Source organism: Macaca mulatta, chromosome 1 (assembly GCF_049350105.2).
Source record: "Macaca mulatta isolate MMU2019108-1 chromosome 1, T2T-MMU8v2.0, whole genome shotgun sequence".
Classification (NCBI taxonomy): Eukaryota; Metazoa; Chordata; class Mammalia; order Primates; family Cercopithecidae; genus Macaca; species Macaca mulatta.
The window spans coordinates 212429529-212448191 of record NC_133406.1 but is presented as its reverse complement, the minus strand read 5'-3'; the positions used below and the strand labels follow the sequence as shown (position 1 = coordinate 212448191).

Genomic DNA, 18663 nt, shown 5'->3' with positions numbered 1-18663 from the left:
ATCACTTCAACCCAGGAGATCGGGGCTACAGTGAGCTATTATTCATGCCACTGCACTCCAGCCTGGGCAACAGAGGGAGACCTTGTTTCAGAAGAAAAAAGAAGAATTACAAAATTAGCTAGCCTTGGCCGGGCACAGTGGCACACACCTGTAATCCCAGCACTTTGGGAGGCCGAGGTGGGTGGATCACCTGGGGTCGGGAGTTCAAGACCAGCCTGACCAACAGAGAAACCTGTCTCTACTAAAAATACAAAAAATTAGCCGGGCCTGGTGGCGCATGCCTATAATCCCAGCTACTTGGGAGGCTCAGGTAGGAGAATCACTTGAACCTAGGAGGTAGACGTTGTGGTTAACTGAGATGGTGCCATTGCACTCCAGCCTGGGCAGCAAGAGCGAAACTCCGTCTCAAAAAAGAAAAAAATATTTAGCCTTTTACTTTGAACGTCTCCAATTTTTGAGATTTAGGACAAATACAGTTTTATTTAAGGGAAGTTTTTGAGACCATTTGAGAATACTGAATGGGATGAAAATAAAAATAAAGGGTTTGAGTAGGTTACAGGTTGGTGATCAAAAGAACTACTTTTTTTTTTTTTTTTTTTTTTTTTGCTTTCAGCAGGGAAAAAATGACTACTCTAATTATTTTACCAGTTTTGCTCCTGTGTGATCTAATGATCCACTTTTACAGGTCTTCTGCAGCCCTCCAAAGGAATTTTGCTGAAACAACAACACCTTTGCTGAGTCATTGTGGGCTTTGGTGAAACCATAGGAATATATACTGTCATGATACAGGGTGAGGGCTTCTCATCTCATAAGCATATATTGAGGGTCCACTAGATGCCAGGTACTGTGCACAGCCTTGTGGATGATATGTTGATGGAGACAAGGTTGCCCTGCCATCAAGGAGCCCATCATATAGTGGAGAGTGAACATGGGAAGCTGAGGTGCAAAGGGAACATAAGAGGTGTACACAGTAATAAAAATTAGAGACAGTAGGCCGGGCGCGGTGGCTCACACCTGTAATCCCAGCACTTTGGGAGGCCAAGGTGGGCAGATCACGAGGTCAGGAGATTGAGACCATCCTGGCTAACACAGTGAAACCCCATCTCTACTAAAAATACAAAAAAAAATTAGCTGGGCTTGGTGGCAGGCACCTGTAATCCCAGCTACTCGGGAGGCTGAGGCAGGAGAATGGCGTGAACCCAGGAGGCAGAGCTTGCAGTGAGCCGAGATCGTGCCACTGCACTCCAGCCTGGGCGACAGAGTGAGACTCTGTCTCAAAAAAAGTAAAATAAAAAAAGTAATAAATAGAGACAGTAGGATGCAGTCAAATAGTCAGAGACCTGGATACTAGCTGAGTCCATGCCAGTTTGTAGTACGATCTTGGGCAAAGTCGCCTAACTTCTGTGGCCTCGCTTTTTCCTTCTGAAAAATGGTAAAGATGCTATCTTGTTTCCCCTGTCACCTCAGGTGGTAGAAGGAGAATATGACTTCAAGGACAGAAAACACTGATTTATTCAAAGGACTTTGCAATTGCTATAAAAATTCAAGATGTCGGCCGGGCGCGGTGGCTCAAGCCTGTAATCCCAGCACTTTGGGAGGCCGAGGCGGGCGGATCACAAGGTCAGGAGATCGAGACCACAGTGAAACCCCGTCTCTACTAAAAATACAAAAAATTAGCCGGGCACGGTGGCGGGCACCTGTAGTCCTAGCTACTCAGGAGGCTAAGGCAGGAGAATGGCGTGAACCCAGGAGGCGGAGCTTGCAGTGAGCCGAGATCGCGCCACTGCACTCCAGCCTGGGCAACAGCGTGAGACTCCGTCTCAAAAAAAAAAAAAAAAAAAAAAAAAATTCAAGATGTCAGTATTGATAGTTTTATAACACAGAGCTGAGATATTGAGATATCATTATCAGGATATGGTAACAATACCCACTAATACTTATTTTATGCTATCTGAATGTTTAAATTTTTTAATGGAGTACTGTTATACAAAATAACCTTTTTTTTTTTTTTTTTTTTTTTTGAGTCAGAATCTTGTGCTGTCCAGCCTGGAATGTGGTGGCGTGACCTTGGCTCACTGCAGCCTCTGCCTCCCAGGTTCAAGAGATTCTCGTACCTCAACCTCTCCCGAGTAGCTGGGATTACAGGTGCCTGCCACTACACCTAGCTAATTTTGGGGGTTTTTTTGTTGTTGTTTTTGTTTTTTAAGTAGATGGGGTTTCATCATGTTGGCCAGGCTGGTCTCGAACTCCTGACCTCAAGTAATCTGCCCACCTCGGCCTCCCAAAGTATTGGGATTACAGGCGTGAGCCACCGTGCCCAGCCACAAAATAACTTTTTGTTGGATGTTTTTGTCTCTATTCATATTAACTACACAAAGATCAAATTACAAAAAGTTGTCAGCCAGGTGCCGTGGCTCACGCCTGTAATCCCAACACTTTGAGAGGCCAAGGCAGGTGGATCATTTGAGGTCAGGAGTTTGAGACCAACCTGGCCAACATGGTGAAACCCCATCTCTACTAAAAATACAAAAATTAGCCAGGCCATAGTGGCATGTGCCTGTAATCTCAGCTACTTGGTAGGCTGAGGCAGGAGAATCACTTGAGCCTGGGAGGCAGAGGTTGCGGTAAACCGAGATCGTGCGCACTGCACTCCAGTCTGGGTGAAAGAGTGAGACCCTGTCTGAAAAAAAAAAAAAATTGTCATATCTGTTGCCATAGCAATGAAGTAAGCTACTCATCAGTCTTCCTACACCTCTGTACATTTATTAGGCCTTCTATTTGAATAAATATAAACTTCGTTTCAGGATAAAATATGTAGGGAATGGCAAAACTATGAAATTATTTAACTTGCTTGAAAGATTAAAACTGAACTCAACTTTAATTCTAGGCCCTGGGCCAGCCCTTCAAAGCATTGGAAAGTCATGTGAAATTCATGTGTTGCTCTCTCTTTTCCAGCTGAACTGTCCCAAGCAATAAACAGTGGTACATTGTTATCAAAACCGTCCCCACCCTTACCACCTAAGAGAGGCATTCCATCGACCTCAGTACCCACCTTGGAGGCTGCTGCTGCCATCACCACAAAAACACCAAGTGATGAAAGAGAGAAGAGCACATGTTCTATGGGCTCAGAACTGCTATCAATGATCTCACCTCGCTCTCCGTCCCCCCCACTGCCTGCTCATATACCTCCAGAGCCTCCACGCACCCCTCCATTCTCTGCTAAGACTTTTAAAGTTGTGCCAGAAATTGAGTTTCCACCATCCATAGATCTACACCAGGAGATTCCCCAGCAGGAAGATCAGAAAAAGGAAGTCCCCAAGAGGATATTGGACCAGAACTTTGGGGAGCCCCATATACCCTCTAGGTTGCCTCCACTCCCACTGCATATTCGAATCCAGCAGGCCCTCACCAGCCCACTTCCCATGACTCCTCCTCTGGAGGGTTCTCACAGAGCTCACTCGTTGCTCTTTGAAACCAGTGACGGCTTTTCTGAGGACAGCAGTACGCTGGGTCGGACCAGGTCTCTTCCCATCACTATTGAAATGCTGAAAGTGTAAGTGCCTTTGAAGCTTGCCTCTTGTTTCTCCTTTACTCTAGATAGCCCTGCTTGGAAAAAATTACTCATAGAAAGAAAATGTGGGCCGGGCACGGTGGCCCACACCTGTAAGCCCAGCACTTTGGGAGGCTGAGGCGAATGGATTGATCACCTGAGGTCAGGAGTTCAAGACTAGCCTGGCCAATATAGTAAAGCCCTGTCTCTATGAAAATAACAAAAATTAGCCAGGCGTGGTGGCGCATACCTGTAATCCCAGCTACTTGGGAGGCTGAGGCAGGAGAATCGCTTTAACTGGGAGGTGGAGGTTGCAGTGAGCCAAGATTGTGCCACTGTACTCCAGCCTGGGCGACAGCGAGATTCTGTCTCAAAGAAAAAAAGAAAATGTGAATAAAGTTTTTTTTTTTTTTCCCGAGATAGAGTCCTGCTCTGTCACCCAGGCTGGAATGCAGTAGCACAATCTCAGCTTACTGTAACCTCTGTCACCCAGGTTCAAGTGGTTCTCCTGCCTCAGCCTCCCGAGTAGCTGGGATTACAGGCATGTGCTACCACATCCAGCTGATTTTTGCATTTTTAGTGGAGATGGGGTTTCACCATGTTGGCCAGGGTGGTCTCAAACTCCTGACCTCAGGTGATCCACCCATCTTGGTCTTACAAAGTGCTGCGATTACGAGCGTGAGCCACCACACCCAGCAATGTGAATAAATTTAAAGTACAAAGAATACTCTGCCAAAAGGATAAGTTATAGAATTTGGACTCTTTCTTTTTTTAATCTTATCTTAAAACTTTATTTTTATTTATTTATTTATGTTTGAGACAGGTTCTCACTCTCTCACCCAAGCTGGAGTGCAGTGGTGCAGTCTTGGCTCACTGCAACCTCCACCTCCTGGGTTCAAGCCATTCTCCCTCCTCAGCCTCCCGAGTAACTGTGACTACAGGCGCATGCCATCACACCCAGCTAATTTTTGTATTTTTTGTTAGAGATGGGGTTTTGCTGTGTTGCCCAGGCTGGTCGTGAACTCCTGGGCTCAAGCAGTCTGCCTGCCTCAGCCTCATAGAATGCTGGGATCATGGGTGTGAGCCACTGCGCCTGGCCAAATTTCAACTTTTTACTCTCGTGATTTTTTTTTTCATGGAGATTTTTGTGATGACACAAAATTTACAAAATTATGTACATAAAAAATTACAACTGTTAGTTTTATATACTACAGAGAAGGCATTGTATAATGTGGTGCTTAAGAGCATTCACTTTGGAGTGAGATAGCGCTGGGTTCAAATTGCAGCACTACCACTCTTACCTTATAGTAATGTTAAGTTACTTAAGCCTTCTGCTCTTTAGTTATATCATCTCTAAATGGGAATAATATTTACTCTGTAGGCTTGTGAGAATGACATTAGACAAATGCTGGAAAGCACCAGTGCCTAATAAGTGGTAAAGCTGGAATTTGAACCCTTAGTTTAATACCTGCTAAAAAGTTTTTTAGCAAGATTGTTAAAGTTAAGGGAGAATGGCCGGGTGTGGTGGCTCACGCCTGTAATCCCAGCACTTTGGGAGGCCGAGGTGGGCGGATCACGAGGTCAGAGATCAAGACCATCCTGGCTAACACGGTGAAACCCCGTCTCTACTAAAAAAAAAAATACAAAAAATTAGCCGGGCGTGGTGGCAGGCGCCTGTAGTCCCAGCTACTCGGGAGACTGAGGCAGAATGGCGTGATCCCGGGAGGCGGAGCTTGCAGTGAGCCGAGATCGTGCCACTGCACTCCAGCCTGGGCGACAGAACGAGACTCTGTCTCAAAAAAAAAAAAAAGTTAAGGGAGAGAATTATAAGTTACTTCACAGATTTTCTTTTTTTTTTTTTTATGGTTATTTCAGTCCTTTTGTCTTTTTTTTTTTTTTTTTGAGACGGAGTCTCGCTCTCGTCACCCAGGCTGGAGTGCAATGGCACAATCTCGGTTCACTTCAACCTCCGCCTCCTGGGTTCAAGAGATCCTCCTGCCTCAGCCTCCCAAGTAGCTGGGATTACAGGTGCCCACCACTATGCCTGGCTAATTTTTGTATTTTTAGTAGAGACAGGGTTTCACCATGTTGGCCAGGCTGGTCTCAAACTCCTGACCTCAGGTGAATTTCCCCATCTCCATCTCCCAAAGTGCTGGGATTACAGGTATGAGCCACTATGCCCAGACTTTATTTCAGTCCTTTGTCTTAAAAGTCAGTTATCCTTGGCCGGGCGCGGTGGCTCAAGCCTGTAATCCCAGCACTTTGGGAGGCCGAGATGGGCGGATCACGAGGTCAGGAGATCGAGACCATCCTGGCTAACACGGTGAAACCCCGTCTCTACTAAAAATACAAAAAATTAGCCGGGCGAGGTGGCGGGCGCCTGTAGTCCCAGCTACTCGGGAGGCTGAGGCAGGAGAATGGCGTGAACCCAGGAGGCGGAGCTTGCAGTGAGCTGAGATCCGGCCACTGCACTCCAGCCTGGGCGACAGAGCGAAACTCCATCTCAAAAAAAAAAAAAAAAAAAAAAAAAGTCAGTTATCCTCTTTGTTTCTAAAAAGAAAATATAATTATGTTAATTTGTTAGTCCAGACGATGAAGAAGAGGAGGAGCAAACCTGTCCATCCACATTCAGTGAAGACATAACATCTACCTCAGTCATTTCTAAATTACCACAGTGTGTACAGGAGGAAGAAGAGAAGGAGAGCGACTCTGATTCAGAAGGTCCCATTCAGTACCGAGATGAAGAAGATGAAGATGAAAGCTATCAGAGTAAGAAAGGGAGGGAAAAGCAAAAGGGAAAATTCTTTTCCAGATAAAGCTATTTGCTGATCTTAGCAAGTGTCAAAAGAGATATGGAAACAGGTACCTTCTCCCATTAACTCATCTGGCTAACTGATGTTGGAAGCCACTGTGAAGTACTCCTTGTCCCTGTTATCACCCCTCTGATAAAACAAGCCAAGACAGGGATCCAAGTAGATTGAGTCACTCAGTTAGGTTTTTCGGGGTTTTTTAATTAATTAATTTTTTTTTTTTTTTGGACAAGGTTTTGCTCTGTCACCCAGCTGGAGTACAGTGGTGCAATCGTAGTTCACTGCAGCCTTGAACTCCTGGGCTTAAGTGATCCTTACTCCTCAACCTCCCAAATAGCTAGGACTACAGATGTGTGCCACAACTGGTTAGGTTTCTTTGGTTTTTTGTTTTGTTTTGTAGAGATGGGTCTCGTTATGTTGCCTAGTCTGTTCTTTTTTTTTTTTTTTGAGACGGAATTTTGCTCTTGTGCCCAGGCTAGAGTGCAATGGCACAATCTCAGCTCACCTTAATCTCCACCTCCCAGGTTCAAGTGATTCTCCTGCCTCAGCCTCCCAAGTAGCTGGGATTACAGGCATGTGCCACCATGCCTGGCTAATTTTGTATTTTTAGTAGAGATGGGCTTCACCACATTGGTCAGGCTGGTCTCAAACTCCCGACCTCAGGTGATCCACCTGCCTCAGCCTCCCAAAGTGCTGGAATTACAGGCGTGAGCCACCGCGCCTGGCCATAAAGGATTTTTATTTTATTTTTTTTTATTTTATTTTATTTTATTTTATTTTGAGAAGGAGTCTTGCTCTGTCACCCAGTCTGGAGTGCAGTGGCACGATCTCAGCTCACTGCAACCTCCACCTCCCGGGTTCAAGCAATTCTCCTGCCTCAGCCTCCCAAGTAGCTGGGATTACAGGCGCCTGCCACCAGGCCCAGCTAATTTTTTTTTGTATTTTTAGTAGAGGCCGGGGCTTCACCATATTGGCCAGGCTGGTCTCGAACTCAATCTCATGATCTGCCCACCTCCCAGAGTTCTGAGATTACAGGCGTGAGCCACTGTGCCCAGCTGCCCAGGCTGTTCTTGAACTCCTGACCTCATGTGATCCCCCTGCCTTGACCTCCCAAAGCTCTAGGATTACAGGCATGGGCCACCATGCCTAGCCTATTTTTAATTTTTATAGCTATATAATAGTAGTACATTTTTATGGGGTACATGAGATATTTTGATATAAGCATGTGTGTATGGGTAATCAGGGTATCCATCACCTCAAACACTTACCATTTGTTTGTATTGGGAATATTCCAAATCTACCTTTCTGGTTATCTTGAAATATACAATAAATTATTGTTAACTATAGTCACCCTATTGTGCCACCGAACACTAGATCTTATTCCTGTTTTTTGAGAGTGTCTCACTTTGCAGGCTGGAGTGCAGTGGCACAGTCTCAGCTCACTGGAACCTCCATTTCCTGGCTCAAGTGATGCTCCCGCCTCAGCCTCCTAAGTAGCTGAGAACACAGGCATGAGCCACCACACCCAGCTAATTTTTGTATTTTTTTGTAGAGACAGGGTTTCACCATGTTGCCCAGGCTGGTCTTGAACTCGTGAGCTCAAAGTGATCTGCCCACCTCAGCTCCCAAAGTGCTGCAATTACAGGCATGAGCCACCACACCCGGCCTAGATCTTATTCCTTCTATCTAATTATATTTTTATACCCATTAACCAGTCTTTCTCTCCCCCATCCCCTCTACCCTTCCCAACCTCTAGTAACCACCATTTTATTTATTACCTCTGTGAGATCAACTTTTTTAGCTCCCACGTAAGAGTGAGAACATACAACATTTATCTTTCTGTGCCTGGCTTATTTCACTTAACATAATGTCCTCCAGTTTCATCCATTTTGTTGCAATTACAAATTGCAACAAATTACAGGATTTATTTCTTTTTCATGGCAGAATAATATTCAATTGTGTATATACACCATGTTTTCTTTATCCCTTCGTTTATTGATAGACACTTAGTCTGATTCCATATCTTGGGGATTATAAATAGTACTGCAATAAGGATGACATTGATTTGATGATTTCCTTTCCTATATATATATATATATATATATATATTTATTTTTTTTTTTTTTTTTTTTTTTTTTTTAAGTAGACGGAGGCTCACTCTGTTATCAGGCAGGAGTGCAGTGGCTTTTTCTCAGCTCACTGCAACCTCTGCCTCCCGGGTTCGAGCGATTCTTCTGCCTCAGCCTCTCAAGTAGCTGGGATTACAGGTGTGTACCACCACACCCAGCTAATTTTAGTTTTTTGTTTGTTTGTTTGTTTGTTTGTTTGTTTTAGTATAGACGGGGTTTCACCATGTTGGCCGGGATGGTCGCGATCTCTTGATCGTGACCGAGTGATCCACCCACCTTGGCCTCCCAGAGTGCTGGGATTACAGGCATGAGCCACTGTGACTGGCCCAGTAGTTGTATTTTTAAGGGTGTTTTGTTGGTCTTGTTTTGTTTTTTAAGTAGAAACGGAGTCTTGCTGTGTTGCCCAGACTGATCTCAAACTCCCAGCCTCAAGCAATCTTCCTGCCTTGGCTTCCCAATGTGCTGCATTACGAGCATGAGCCACCTTATTTGGCCTATTTTCAGTCTTTTGAGGAACCTCCATACTGTTTTCCATAATGGCTGTACTAATTTCAGGTTTTTGTTTGCCCCCAATTTTATTTTATTTTTTTTTTTTTTGAGACAGAGTCTCGCTCTGTCGCCAGGCTGGAGTGCAGTGGCCGGATCTCAGCTCACTGCAAGCTCCGCCTCCTGGGTTCACGCCATTCTCCTGCCTCAGCCTCCCGAGTAGCTGGGACTACAGGCGCCCGCCACCTCGCCCGGCTAGTTTTTTGTATTTTTTTTAGTAGAGACGGGGTTTCACCGTGTTAGCCAGGATGGTCTCGATCTCCTGACCTCGTGATCCGCCCGTCTCGGCCTCCCAAAGTGCTGGGATTACAGGCTTGAGCCACCGCGCCCGGCCTGCCCCCAATTTTAAAACTATTCACCTAAGTGCCTCTAATCCCAGCACTTTGGGAGGCTGAGGTGGGTGAGATTAGTAGTTTGAGACCAGCCTGGCCAACATGGTGAAACCCCATCTCTTCTAAAAATACAAAAAATTAGCTGGGCATGGCCAGGCACGGTGGCTCATACCTATAATCCCAGCACTTTGGGAGGCCGAGGCAGGCGGATCACCTGAGGTCAGGAGTTCAAGATCAGCCTGGCCAACATGGTGAAACTACGTCTCTACTAAAAATAAAAAATTGGCTGAGCATGGTAGCAGGTGCCTGTAATCCCAGCTACTAAGGAGGCTGAGGCAGGAGAATTGCTTGAACCCGGGAGGCAGAGGTCGCAGTGAGCCAAGACTGCACCACTACAATCCAGCCTGGGTCACAGAGCAAGACTCCATTGCAAAAAAAAAAAAAAAAAATTAGCCAGGCGTGGTAGCGGGCACCTGTAACCCCAGCTACTCAGTAGGCTGAGGCAGGAGAATTGCTTGAGCCTGGGAGGTGGAGGTTGCAGTGAGCCAAGATCGTGCCACTGCACTCCAGCCTGGGTGAGAGAGCAAGACTCCATCTCAAAAACAAACAAACAAAAAAAAAGGCCAGGCACGGTGGCTTACGCCTGTAATCCCTACACTTTGGGAGGCCGAGGTGGGTGAATCACCTGAGGTCAGGAGTTCAAGACCAGCCTGGCCAACATGATGAAACCCCGTCTCTACTAAAACTACAAAAAATTAGCTGGGCGTGGTGATGCACGCCTATAATCCCAGCTACTCAGGAGGCTAAGGCAGGAGAATCACTTGAACCCAGGAGGCGGAGATTGCAATGAGCCAAAATCGTGCCACTGCACTCCAGCCTAGGCAACAAGAGCAAAAACTCCGTCTCAAAGGAAAAAATAAAACAATATGGAGTAGAGGAAAGGTAGCACATGGGCTAAAAGATAAAAGTGATGTTTTCCCTTTGGTCTAATGAACTTATTGCCATAGGGCAGAGAAAAATAAACATGTTCATACCCGCACATCTTTGCAAATAACTGAATCTTGATAAAGTAGAAAGGCAGCTTTAAAAACAGACTATGGGGTGTTAGTATGAAAGCCTTTATGTTTTAATTCAGAGGGCTGTCCCATGCTTAGATTCTCTCTCCTGTCGCAACTCTTATCAAGGAGGAAAAATGTAGAGGCCTGATAGAAGAGAAAAGATACCTTTTAACCATCTGAGTCCATCTGGCTAAAAAGATTTTTAGGTGTCTTTAGCTTTACCCCCACCTCAGTGTCTGGCTGGATCATTTGAGGCCAGGTGGGAACTGGGAATTAAATATTGTATTTGTTCAGACTCTTGCCTAGCTCTAGGTAAGGTTGAACCTTTCGCTTTAAGCCTCAAGTTCTACTATTTTTCTTCCCTGTGTGCAAAGGTGCTCTCGCCAACAAAGTGAAGAGGAAAGACACACTGGCAATGAAGTTGAACCACAGACCCAGTGAACCAGAGTTGAACCTGAATTCTTGGCCTTGTAAAAGCAAGGAGGAGTGGAATGAAATACGGCACCAGATTGGAAACACACTGATCCGGTAGGCCTTTGCTTAGATTCGCTTGATTGATTTGGTTATGCCAGTATTTGTGTTAGATGTTGTTAGATGTGTTGGTTTTTTATTTTGTTTTGTTTTGTTTTTTTGAGACAGTCTTGCTCTGTCACCCAGGCTGGAGTACAGTGGCGCGATCTCAGCTCACTGTAACCTCCATCTCCCAGGTTCAAGCAATTCTCGTGCCTCAGTCTCCTGAGTAGCTGGGGTTATAGGCACCCGCCACCACGCCAGGCTAATTTTGTATTTTTAGCAGAGACAGGGTTTCGCCATGTTCACCAAGCTGGTCTCGAACTGCTGGCCGCAAATGATCACCCACCTTGGCCTCCCAAAATGCTGGGATTACAGGCATGATCCCCTATACCTAGCCTATATGTTTACTTTGTCATGGAGTATTCATTTATCTTTTTTAGTGTAATTTTTTGAACCACTGGAGTGCAGTGGTTCGATCATGGCTCACCGCCTCCAACTCTTGGGTTCAAGGCACCCTCCCACCTCAGCCTCTTGAATAGCTGGGTCCTCAGGCATGCGCCACCATGCCCTGCTAATTTTTATAATTTTTTGTAGAGACAGGGTCTGTGTTTCCCAGGCTGGTCTCGAACTCATGGCCTCAAACATTCCTCCCACGTTGCTCTCTGAAAGTCTTGGGATTGTAGGTGTGAGCCACCACACCCATCATTTTGAGTATAATTTTTAAAAATACATACTGGGTTTTGTATGAAAGGTGAGAAGGTTAGCACTCCACTTGACAAGGATGGAGAGTCCCTTTGGGCCTGACAACACACATACAAGGCATTGCCATCTACCACGTAGCATCTAACTTTATAAAAAAAAAAAAGAAAGAAAAGAGGCTGTGTGCGGTGGCTCATGCCTATAATCCTAGCACTTTGGGAGGCCAAGACAGGCAGATCATCTGAGGTCAGGAGTTCAAGACCAGCGTGACCAATACGGTGAAACCCCATCTCTACTAAAAATACAAAAATTAGCCAGGCATGGTGGCATGCGCCTATAGTCCCAGCTACTCGGGAGGCTGAGGCAGGAGAATTGCCTGAACCCAGGAGGCGGAGGCTGCGGTGAGCCGAGATTGCGCCACTGTACTCCAGCCTGGGTGACAGAGTAAGACTCTGTCTCAAAAAAAAAAAAAAGAAGAAGAAAAGAAAAGAAACAAAAAATATATTGTATACAGTTGGGTATCCTCTAAGAATTTGGAAATTGAAGGTGTAGCTGCCTGTGAGAGCTTTATTTTGTTTTATTTGATTTTATTTTTTTTTTTTGAGACAAAGTCTCGCTCTGTCGCCCAGGCTGGAGTGCAGTGGCGCCATCTCGGCTCACCGCAGCCTCCACCTCCAGGGTTCAAGCAATTCTTCTGCCGCAGCCTCCCGAGTAGCTGGGACTACAGGCGCCCACCACCACGCCTGGCTAATTTTTTGCATTTTAGTAGAACGGGGTTTCACCATGTTAGCCAGGATGGTCTCGATCTCCTGACCTCGTGATCCACCCATCTCGGCCTCCCAAAGTGCTGGGATTACAGGCGTGAGCCACAGTGCCTGGCCTATTTTATTTTTGAGATGGAGCCTCACTCTGTCACCCAGGCTAGAGTGCAATGGTACGATCTTGACTGACTGCAACCTCTGCCTCCTGGGTTCAAGTGCTTCTCCTGCCTCAGCCTCCCGAGTAGCTGGAACTACAAGCGCATACCACCACATCTGGCTAATTTTTGTTATTTTAGTAAAGATGGGGTTTCACCATGTTGGCCAGCCTGGTCTCGAACTCCTGACCTCAAGTGATCCACCCACCTTGGCCTCACAAAGTGCTGGGATTACAGGTGTGAGCCACCACTCCCAGCCAGCCTGTGAGAGCTTTAAACCATGAGATAGACATAAGGTTTTGCAAAAGTTTCTGCAGAAATCAGAATGGTTCCCAGAACAGAAAAGCTTCTCTGTCACTTTTTTTATCTGGTTGCTCAACCATAAGATGCCAACCCAATTAACAGTCACACCCATATTTGCATTATATCTGTTTCGTATGTTCCATGTAACTGCCTCCTTTCAAAATGTTAGTATATTTTTCAAGTCAACTGGAACCAAAAGTATAGAGAAACTGAATGCAAGCCAGCTTTCTACATATGTAACACCTTAAGAATCCAGGTTGTATAGACAGGTTTTTGTTTGACACAGATATTTCTCCCAATAAAGAGAGGATAAGGAGCTGGAACTCATGGCACAGTTCCCTACAAAATAATTAATTTATCATGTCTACTAATTAAAATATCTTTTTCTGTACTATTGCAGATACCTGGTTTTGGCTGGGCAAGGTGGCTCACACCTATAATCCTAACATTTTGGGAGGCCGAGGTGGGAGGATCACTTGAGCCCAGGAGTTTCAGACCAACCCGGGTAACACAGTGAGATCCCATCTGTACAAAAAATTAAAAAATTAGCTGGGCATGATGGCACATACCTCTAGTCCAGCTAGCTATTCTGGGAGCTTAGGTAGAAGGATCACTTAAGCCCTAGAGATCAAGTCTGCAGTATGCTGTGATTGCACCACTGCACTCTACCCTGGGTGACAGAGCAAGACCCTGTCTCAAAAAAAAAAAAAAAAAAAAAGACACCTGGCTTTACTGTGTATGCTGTACCTCAGGGCAGGTTTTCCCTTTGTCTTCTAATAGACACTTTTTGGATGCAGAAATTGTTCTCTGCAATTTCTTTACTTAAACATAATTAGGACCTCTGTGGTCTGACTACTTTGAAATTAAGGGAGAAGTTTGGGCACAGTGGCTCACTCCTGTAATCCCAGCACTTTGGGAGGCTGAGGTGGGTGGATCACTTGAGCCCAGGAGTTTGAGGCAACATGACAAGACCCTGTCTCGACAAAAAAACAAAAAACTTAGCCAGACGTGCTGGCACATATTTATGGTCCCAGTTACTCAGGAGGCTGAGGCAGGGGGATTGCTTGAGCCTAGGAGGGGCTCAGGGTCGGCTCAGGAGGTCAAGACTGCAGTGAGCTGTGCTCATGCCCTACTGCACTCCAGCCCAGTCATCAGAGCAAGACCTTGTCTCAAAAAAAAGTAAAGACAGACATGTTTATTATATGGTAGTTTGAAAAATTACCAAAATAAAAGAGATAAATCATGACCGGAGGTGGTGGCTCACGCCTGTAATCCCAGCACTTTGGGAGGCCAGGGCAGGTAGATCACGAGGTCAGAAGATTAAGACCATCCTGGCTAACACGATGAAACCCCGTCTCTACTAAAAATACAAAAAATTAGCCAGGCATGGTGGTGGGCGCCCGTAGTCCCAGCTACTCAGGAGGCTGAGGCAGGAGAATGGCGTGAACTCAGGAGGCGGAGCTTGCACTGCACTCCAGCCTGGGTGACAGAGTGAGATTCCCTCTCAAAAAAAAAAAAAAGAGAGAGAGAGAGAGAGATAAATCAGCCATAATCCTATACCTGATAAGCCAGGATTTGGCAAACTTTTTCTGTGAAGAACCAAATAGTAAATATTTTAGGATAGGGTGCAGTGGCTCATGACTGTAATCCTGGTACTTTGGGAGGCCAAGGTGGAAGAATTGCTTGAGGCCAGGAGTTTGAGACCAGCCTGGGCAATATAGCAAGACTCTGTCACTACAAAAATAAAAATAGGTCAGGCACAGTGGCTCACACCTGTAATCCTAGCATGTTTGAAGGCCAAGGCATGTGGATCACATGAGGTCAGGAGTTCCAGACCAGCCTGGCCAACATGGTAAAACCCTGTCTACTAAAAATACAAAAATTAGCCAGGTGTAGTGGTGCTCACCTGTAATCCCAGCTACTCAGGACTATGAGACAAGAGAATCACTTGAACCCAGGAGGTAGAGGTTTCAGTGAGCTGAGATCACACCATGGCATTCCAGTCTGGGCAAGACAGAGTGAAACTCCATCTCAAAAAAAATAAAGGCCGGGCACAGTGGCTCAAGCCTATAATCCCAGCACTCTGGGAGTCCGAGACGGGCGGATCATGAGGTCAGGAGATCGAGACCATCCTGGCTAACATGGTGAAACCCTGTCTCTACTAAAAAAAAATACAAAAAAACTAGCTGGGCGAGATGGCGGGCGCTTGTAGTCCCAGCTACTCGGGAGGCTGAGGCAGGAGAATGGCGTAAACCTGGGAGGCAGAGCTTGCAGCCAAGGTCTGACCACTGTACTCCAGCCTGGGTGACAGAGCGAGACTCCGTCTCAAAATAAATAAATAAAATAAATAAAATAAAATAAAATAAAAATAAAATAGCCAGGCATGGTAGCATGCCCCTGTAGTCCTAGCTACGTGGGAAGCTGTGGCAGCAGAATTAAGCCCAGTAGTCTATATACTAGACAGGGTATAAATATAGTTATATTTAATATATAAGTATATATTAATATATATTTAATATATAATTTATATATGTATGTATAAAATATATATTTATAAATATATATAATATATACACATATATAAATAAAAATATATATTAGGATTTGCTGGCCATATAAACTCTTTTTTTTTTTTCCTACCTTTAAAAATATAAAAACATGGTCCAGGTGCAGTGGCTCACACCTATAATCCCAGCACTTTGAGAGGCCGAGGCAGGTGGATCACGAGGTCAGGAGATCGAGACCATCCTGGCTAACATGGTGAAAACCCGTCTCTACTAAAATTACAAAAAAATTAGCCAGGCGTGGTGGCGGGCACCTGTAGTCCCAGCTACTCAGGAGGCTGAGGCAGGAGAATGGCATGAACCCAGGAGGTGGAGCTTGCAGTGAGCCAAGATCGCGTCACTGCACTCCAGCCTGGGTGACAGAGGGAGACTCCGTCTCAAAAAAAAAAAAAAAACAAAAAAAACTGTGGGCTCCTGTAATCCCAACTACTTGGGAGGCTGAGGCAAGAGAATCGCTTGAACCTGGGAGGTGGAAGTTGCAATGAGCCCAGATCATGCCACTGCACCCCAGCCTGGAGGACAGAGCGAGACTCCATCTCGAAAAAAGTTAAAAAATGAATAAATAAATAAATGAATAATATACAAGATTTGACCGGGCGTGGTGGCTCATGCCTGTAATCCCAGCACTTTGGGAGGCTGAGGCAGGCAGATCACTTGAGGTCAGGAGTTCGAGACCAGCCTGGCCAAAATGGCGAAACCTTGTCTCTACTAAAAATACAGAAATTAGCCCGTCATGATGGCACACACCTATAGTCCTAGGTACTCGGGAGGCTAAGGCAGGAGAATCACTTGAACCTGGGAGGCAGAGGCTGCAGTGAGCCGAGATCACGCCACTGCACTCCAGCCTGAGCAACAGAGTAAGACTCTGTCTCCAAACAAACAACAAAAAAAAGAATTTATGGGCCAGGCATAGTGACTCACACCTATAATCCCAGCACTTTGGGAAGCCGAGGCGGATAGATAGCTTGAGCACAGGAGTTCAGGACCAGCCTGGGCAACACGACAAGACACCATCTCTACAAAAAATACAAAAAATTAGCTGAGCTTGGTGGCATGTGCCTTTAGTTGTAGCTACTTGGGAGGCTTAGGTGGGAGGATGGCTTAAGCCTGGGAGGCAGAGGTTGCAATGAGCCAAGATCGCACCACTGCCCTCAGCCTGGGTGACAGAGCCAGACCTTGTCTCAAAAAAATTAGAATACGTGGGCTAGGTGCAGTGGCTCACACCTGTAATACCAGCACCTTGGGAGGCCAAGGCGGGTGGATTCTACTTCTGTGAGGTATCTGAAATAGTCACATTTATAGAAGCAGAGAGTAGAAAGGTAGTTGTCAGGGGCTCAGGGATTGAAGCAAGGGTGATAGGGAGTTGCTAATAAATAAGTATAAGGTTTGTTATGATCTGCTGTACAACATTGTGTTTATAGTTAATACTATAGGCTGGGCATGGTGGCACACACCTGTAATCCCAGCACTTTGGAACACCAAGGCAGGCAGATCACGAGGTCAAGAGTTCAAGACCAGCCTGGCCAACGTGGTGAAACCCCATCTCTACTAAAAGTACAAAACTTAGACGGGTGTTGTGGCGGGTACCTGTAATCTCAGCTAGTCAGGAGGCTGAGGCAGGAGAATCGCTTGAACCCGGGAGGCAGAGGTTTCAGTGAGCTGAGATCCCGTGCCACTGCACTCCAGCCTGGGCAACAGAGTGAGACTCTGTCTCAATCAATCAGTCAATAGTTAATACTGTATTGGCCAGGTGCCGAGGCTCACGCCTATAATCCCAACACTTTGGGAGGCTGAGGCAGGCGGATCACAAGGTCAGGAGTTCAAGACCAGCCTGACCAACATGGTGAAACCCTGTCTCTACTGAAAATATAAAAATTAGCTGAGCGTGGTGGCACGTGCCTGTAATCCCAGCTACTCAGGAGGCTGAGGCAGGAGAATCGCTTGAACCTGGAGGTGGAGGTTGCAATGAGCCGAGATCGTGCCACTGTACTCCAGCCTGGGCAACAGAGTGAGACTCCATCTCAAAAATAATAATAATAATAATAATAATGTATTGTACACTTAAAAGTCTGTTCAGAAGGTAGATCTCATAGTAAGTGTTGTTATCACTATAAAATAAGATTGAAATTTTAAAACACACACACAATGAGAGACCACCACGATTACACTAGGATGGCTAAAGTTATGCAATTTAAAAGACTGACAAGGCCGGGTGCGGTGGCTCACCCCTGTAGTCCCAGCACTTTGGGAGGCTGAGGCAGGCAGATCCCCTGAGGTTGGGAGTTCGAGACCAGCCTGACCAACATAGAGAAACCCCATCTCTACTAAAAATACAAAATTAGCTGGGCGTGGTGGCACATGCCTGTAATCCCACTTACTTGGGAGGCTGAAGCAGGAGAATCGCTTGAACCCGGGGAGCAGAGGTTGCAGTGAGCTGAGATCGCACCATTGGACTCCAGCCTGGGTAACAAGAGCGAAACTGCATCTCAAAAAAAGGCCAGGCACGGTGGCAACACCTGTCATCCCAGCACTTTGGGAGGCCAAGGCGGGAGGATCACCTGAGGTCAGGAGTTCGAGACCAGCCTGGCCAACATGGTGAAACCCCATCTCTACTTAGAATACAAAAAATTAGCTGGGCATGGTGTTATTCACCTGTAATCCCAGCTACTTGGGAGGCTGAGGCAGGAGAATCGCTTGAACTAGGGGGCGGAGGTTGCAGTGAGCTGAGATCACGTTGTTGCACTCCAGACTGGGGGACAAGAGCGAGACTTAGTCTCAAAAAAAAAAAAAAAAGACTGACAATATAGGCCTGGTGCAGTGGCTCACGCCTATAATCTAACACTTTGGGAGGCCAAGGCAAGCAGATTATTTGAGGTCAGGAGCTTGAGACCAGCCTGGGCAACGTCGTGAAATCCCGTCTCTACAAAAAAATAGAAAAGTTAGCCAGGTGTGGTGGCCTATGCCTGTATTACCAGCTACTCGGAGTGGGGCTGAGTTGTGAGGATCCCTTGGGCCCTGGAGGTCAAGGCTGCAGTGAGCCATGATCGCATCACTGCACATCAGCCTGGGTGACAAAGTAAGACCGGCTCAAAAATAAAAATAATAAATGAAAGACAAGGCCAAGCATAGTGGCTCACGCCTGTAATCCCAGCACTTTGGAAGGCCAAGGCAGGCAAATCACCAGGTCATATGTTCAAGACCAGCCTGGCCAACATGCTGAAACTTCATCTCTCCTAAAAATAC

At 46.0% G+C, this 18663-nt stretch overlaps 1 protein-coding gene, 1 long non-coding RNA gene and 1 pseudogene across 51 annotated transcripts in view; 2 read left to right on the top strand and 1 right to left on the bottom strand.

Annotated features, from left to right (window-relative positions):
* Positions 1 to 18663, top strand: part of PHACTR4 (phosphatase and actin regulator 4) — a 145288-nt gene that overhangs the window by 110892 nt on the left and 15733 nt on the right. For 27 of the 50 annotated variants that reach the window (XM_015132961.2, XM_077965774.1, XM_077965877.1 and 24 more), the window contains 3 exons: positions 2956 to 3553; positions 6135 to 6319; positions 10800 to 10953. In XM_015132961.2, the coding sequence (XP_014988447.1) occupies positions 2956 to 3553; positions 6135 to 6319; positions 10800 to 10953 (937 nt within the window). Of the gene's footprint in view, positions 1 to 2028; positions 2146 to 2955; positions 3554 to 6134; positions 6320 to 10799; positions 10954 to 18663 lie in introns of all 50 variants that reach the window. The other 23 variants (XM_077965770.1, XM_077965693.1, XM_028837198.2 and 20 more) reach the window with 1 other exon arrangement.
* Positions 391 to 3938, bottom strand: LOC144334741 (uncharacterized). The gene is made up of 2 exons (XR_013404926.1): positions 2519 to 3938; positions 391 to 1108 (listed from the first exon to the last, which is right to left on the bottom strand). It is a non-coding gene; the product is annotated as an uncharacterized LOC144334741 (long non-coding RNA).
* Positions 11676 to 11793, top strand: LOC114675237 (U6atac minor spliceosomal RNA; annotated as a pseudogene).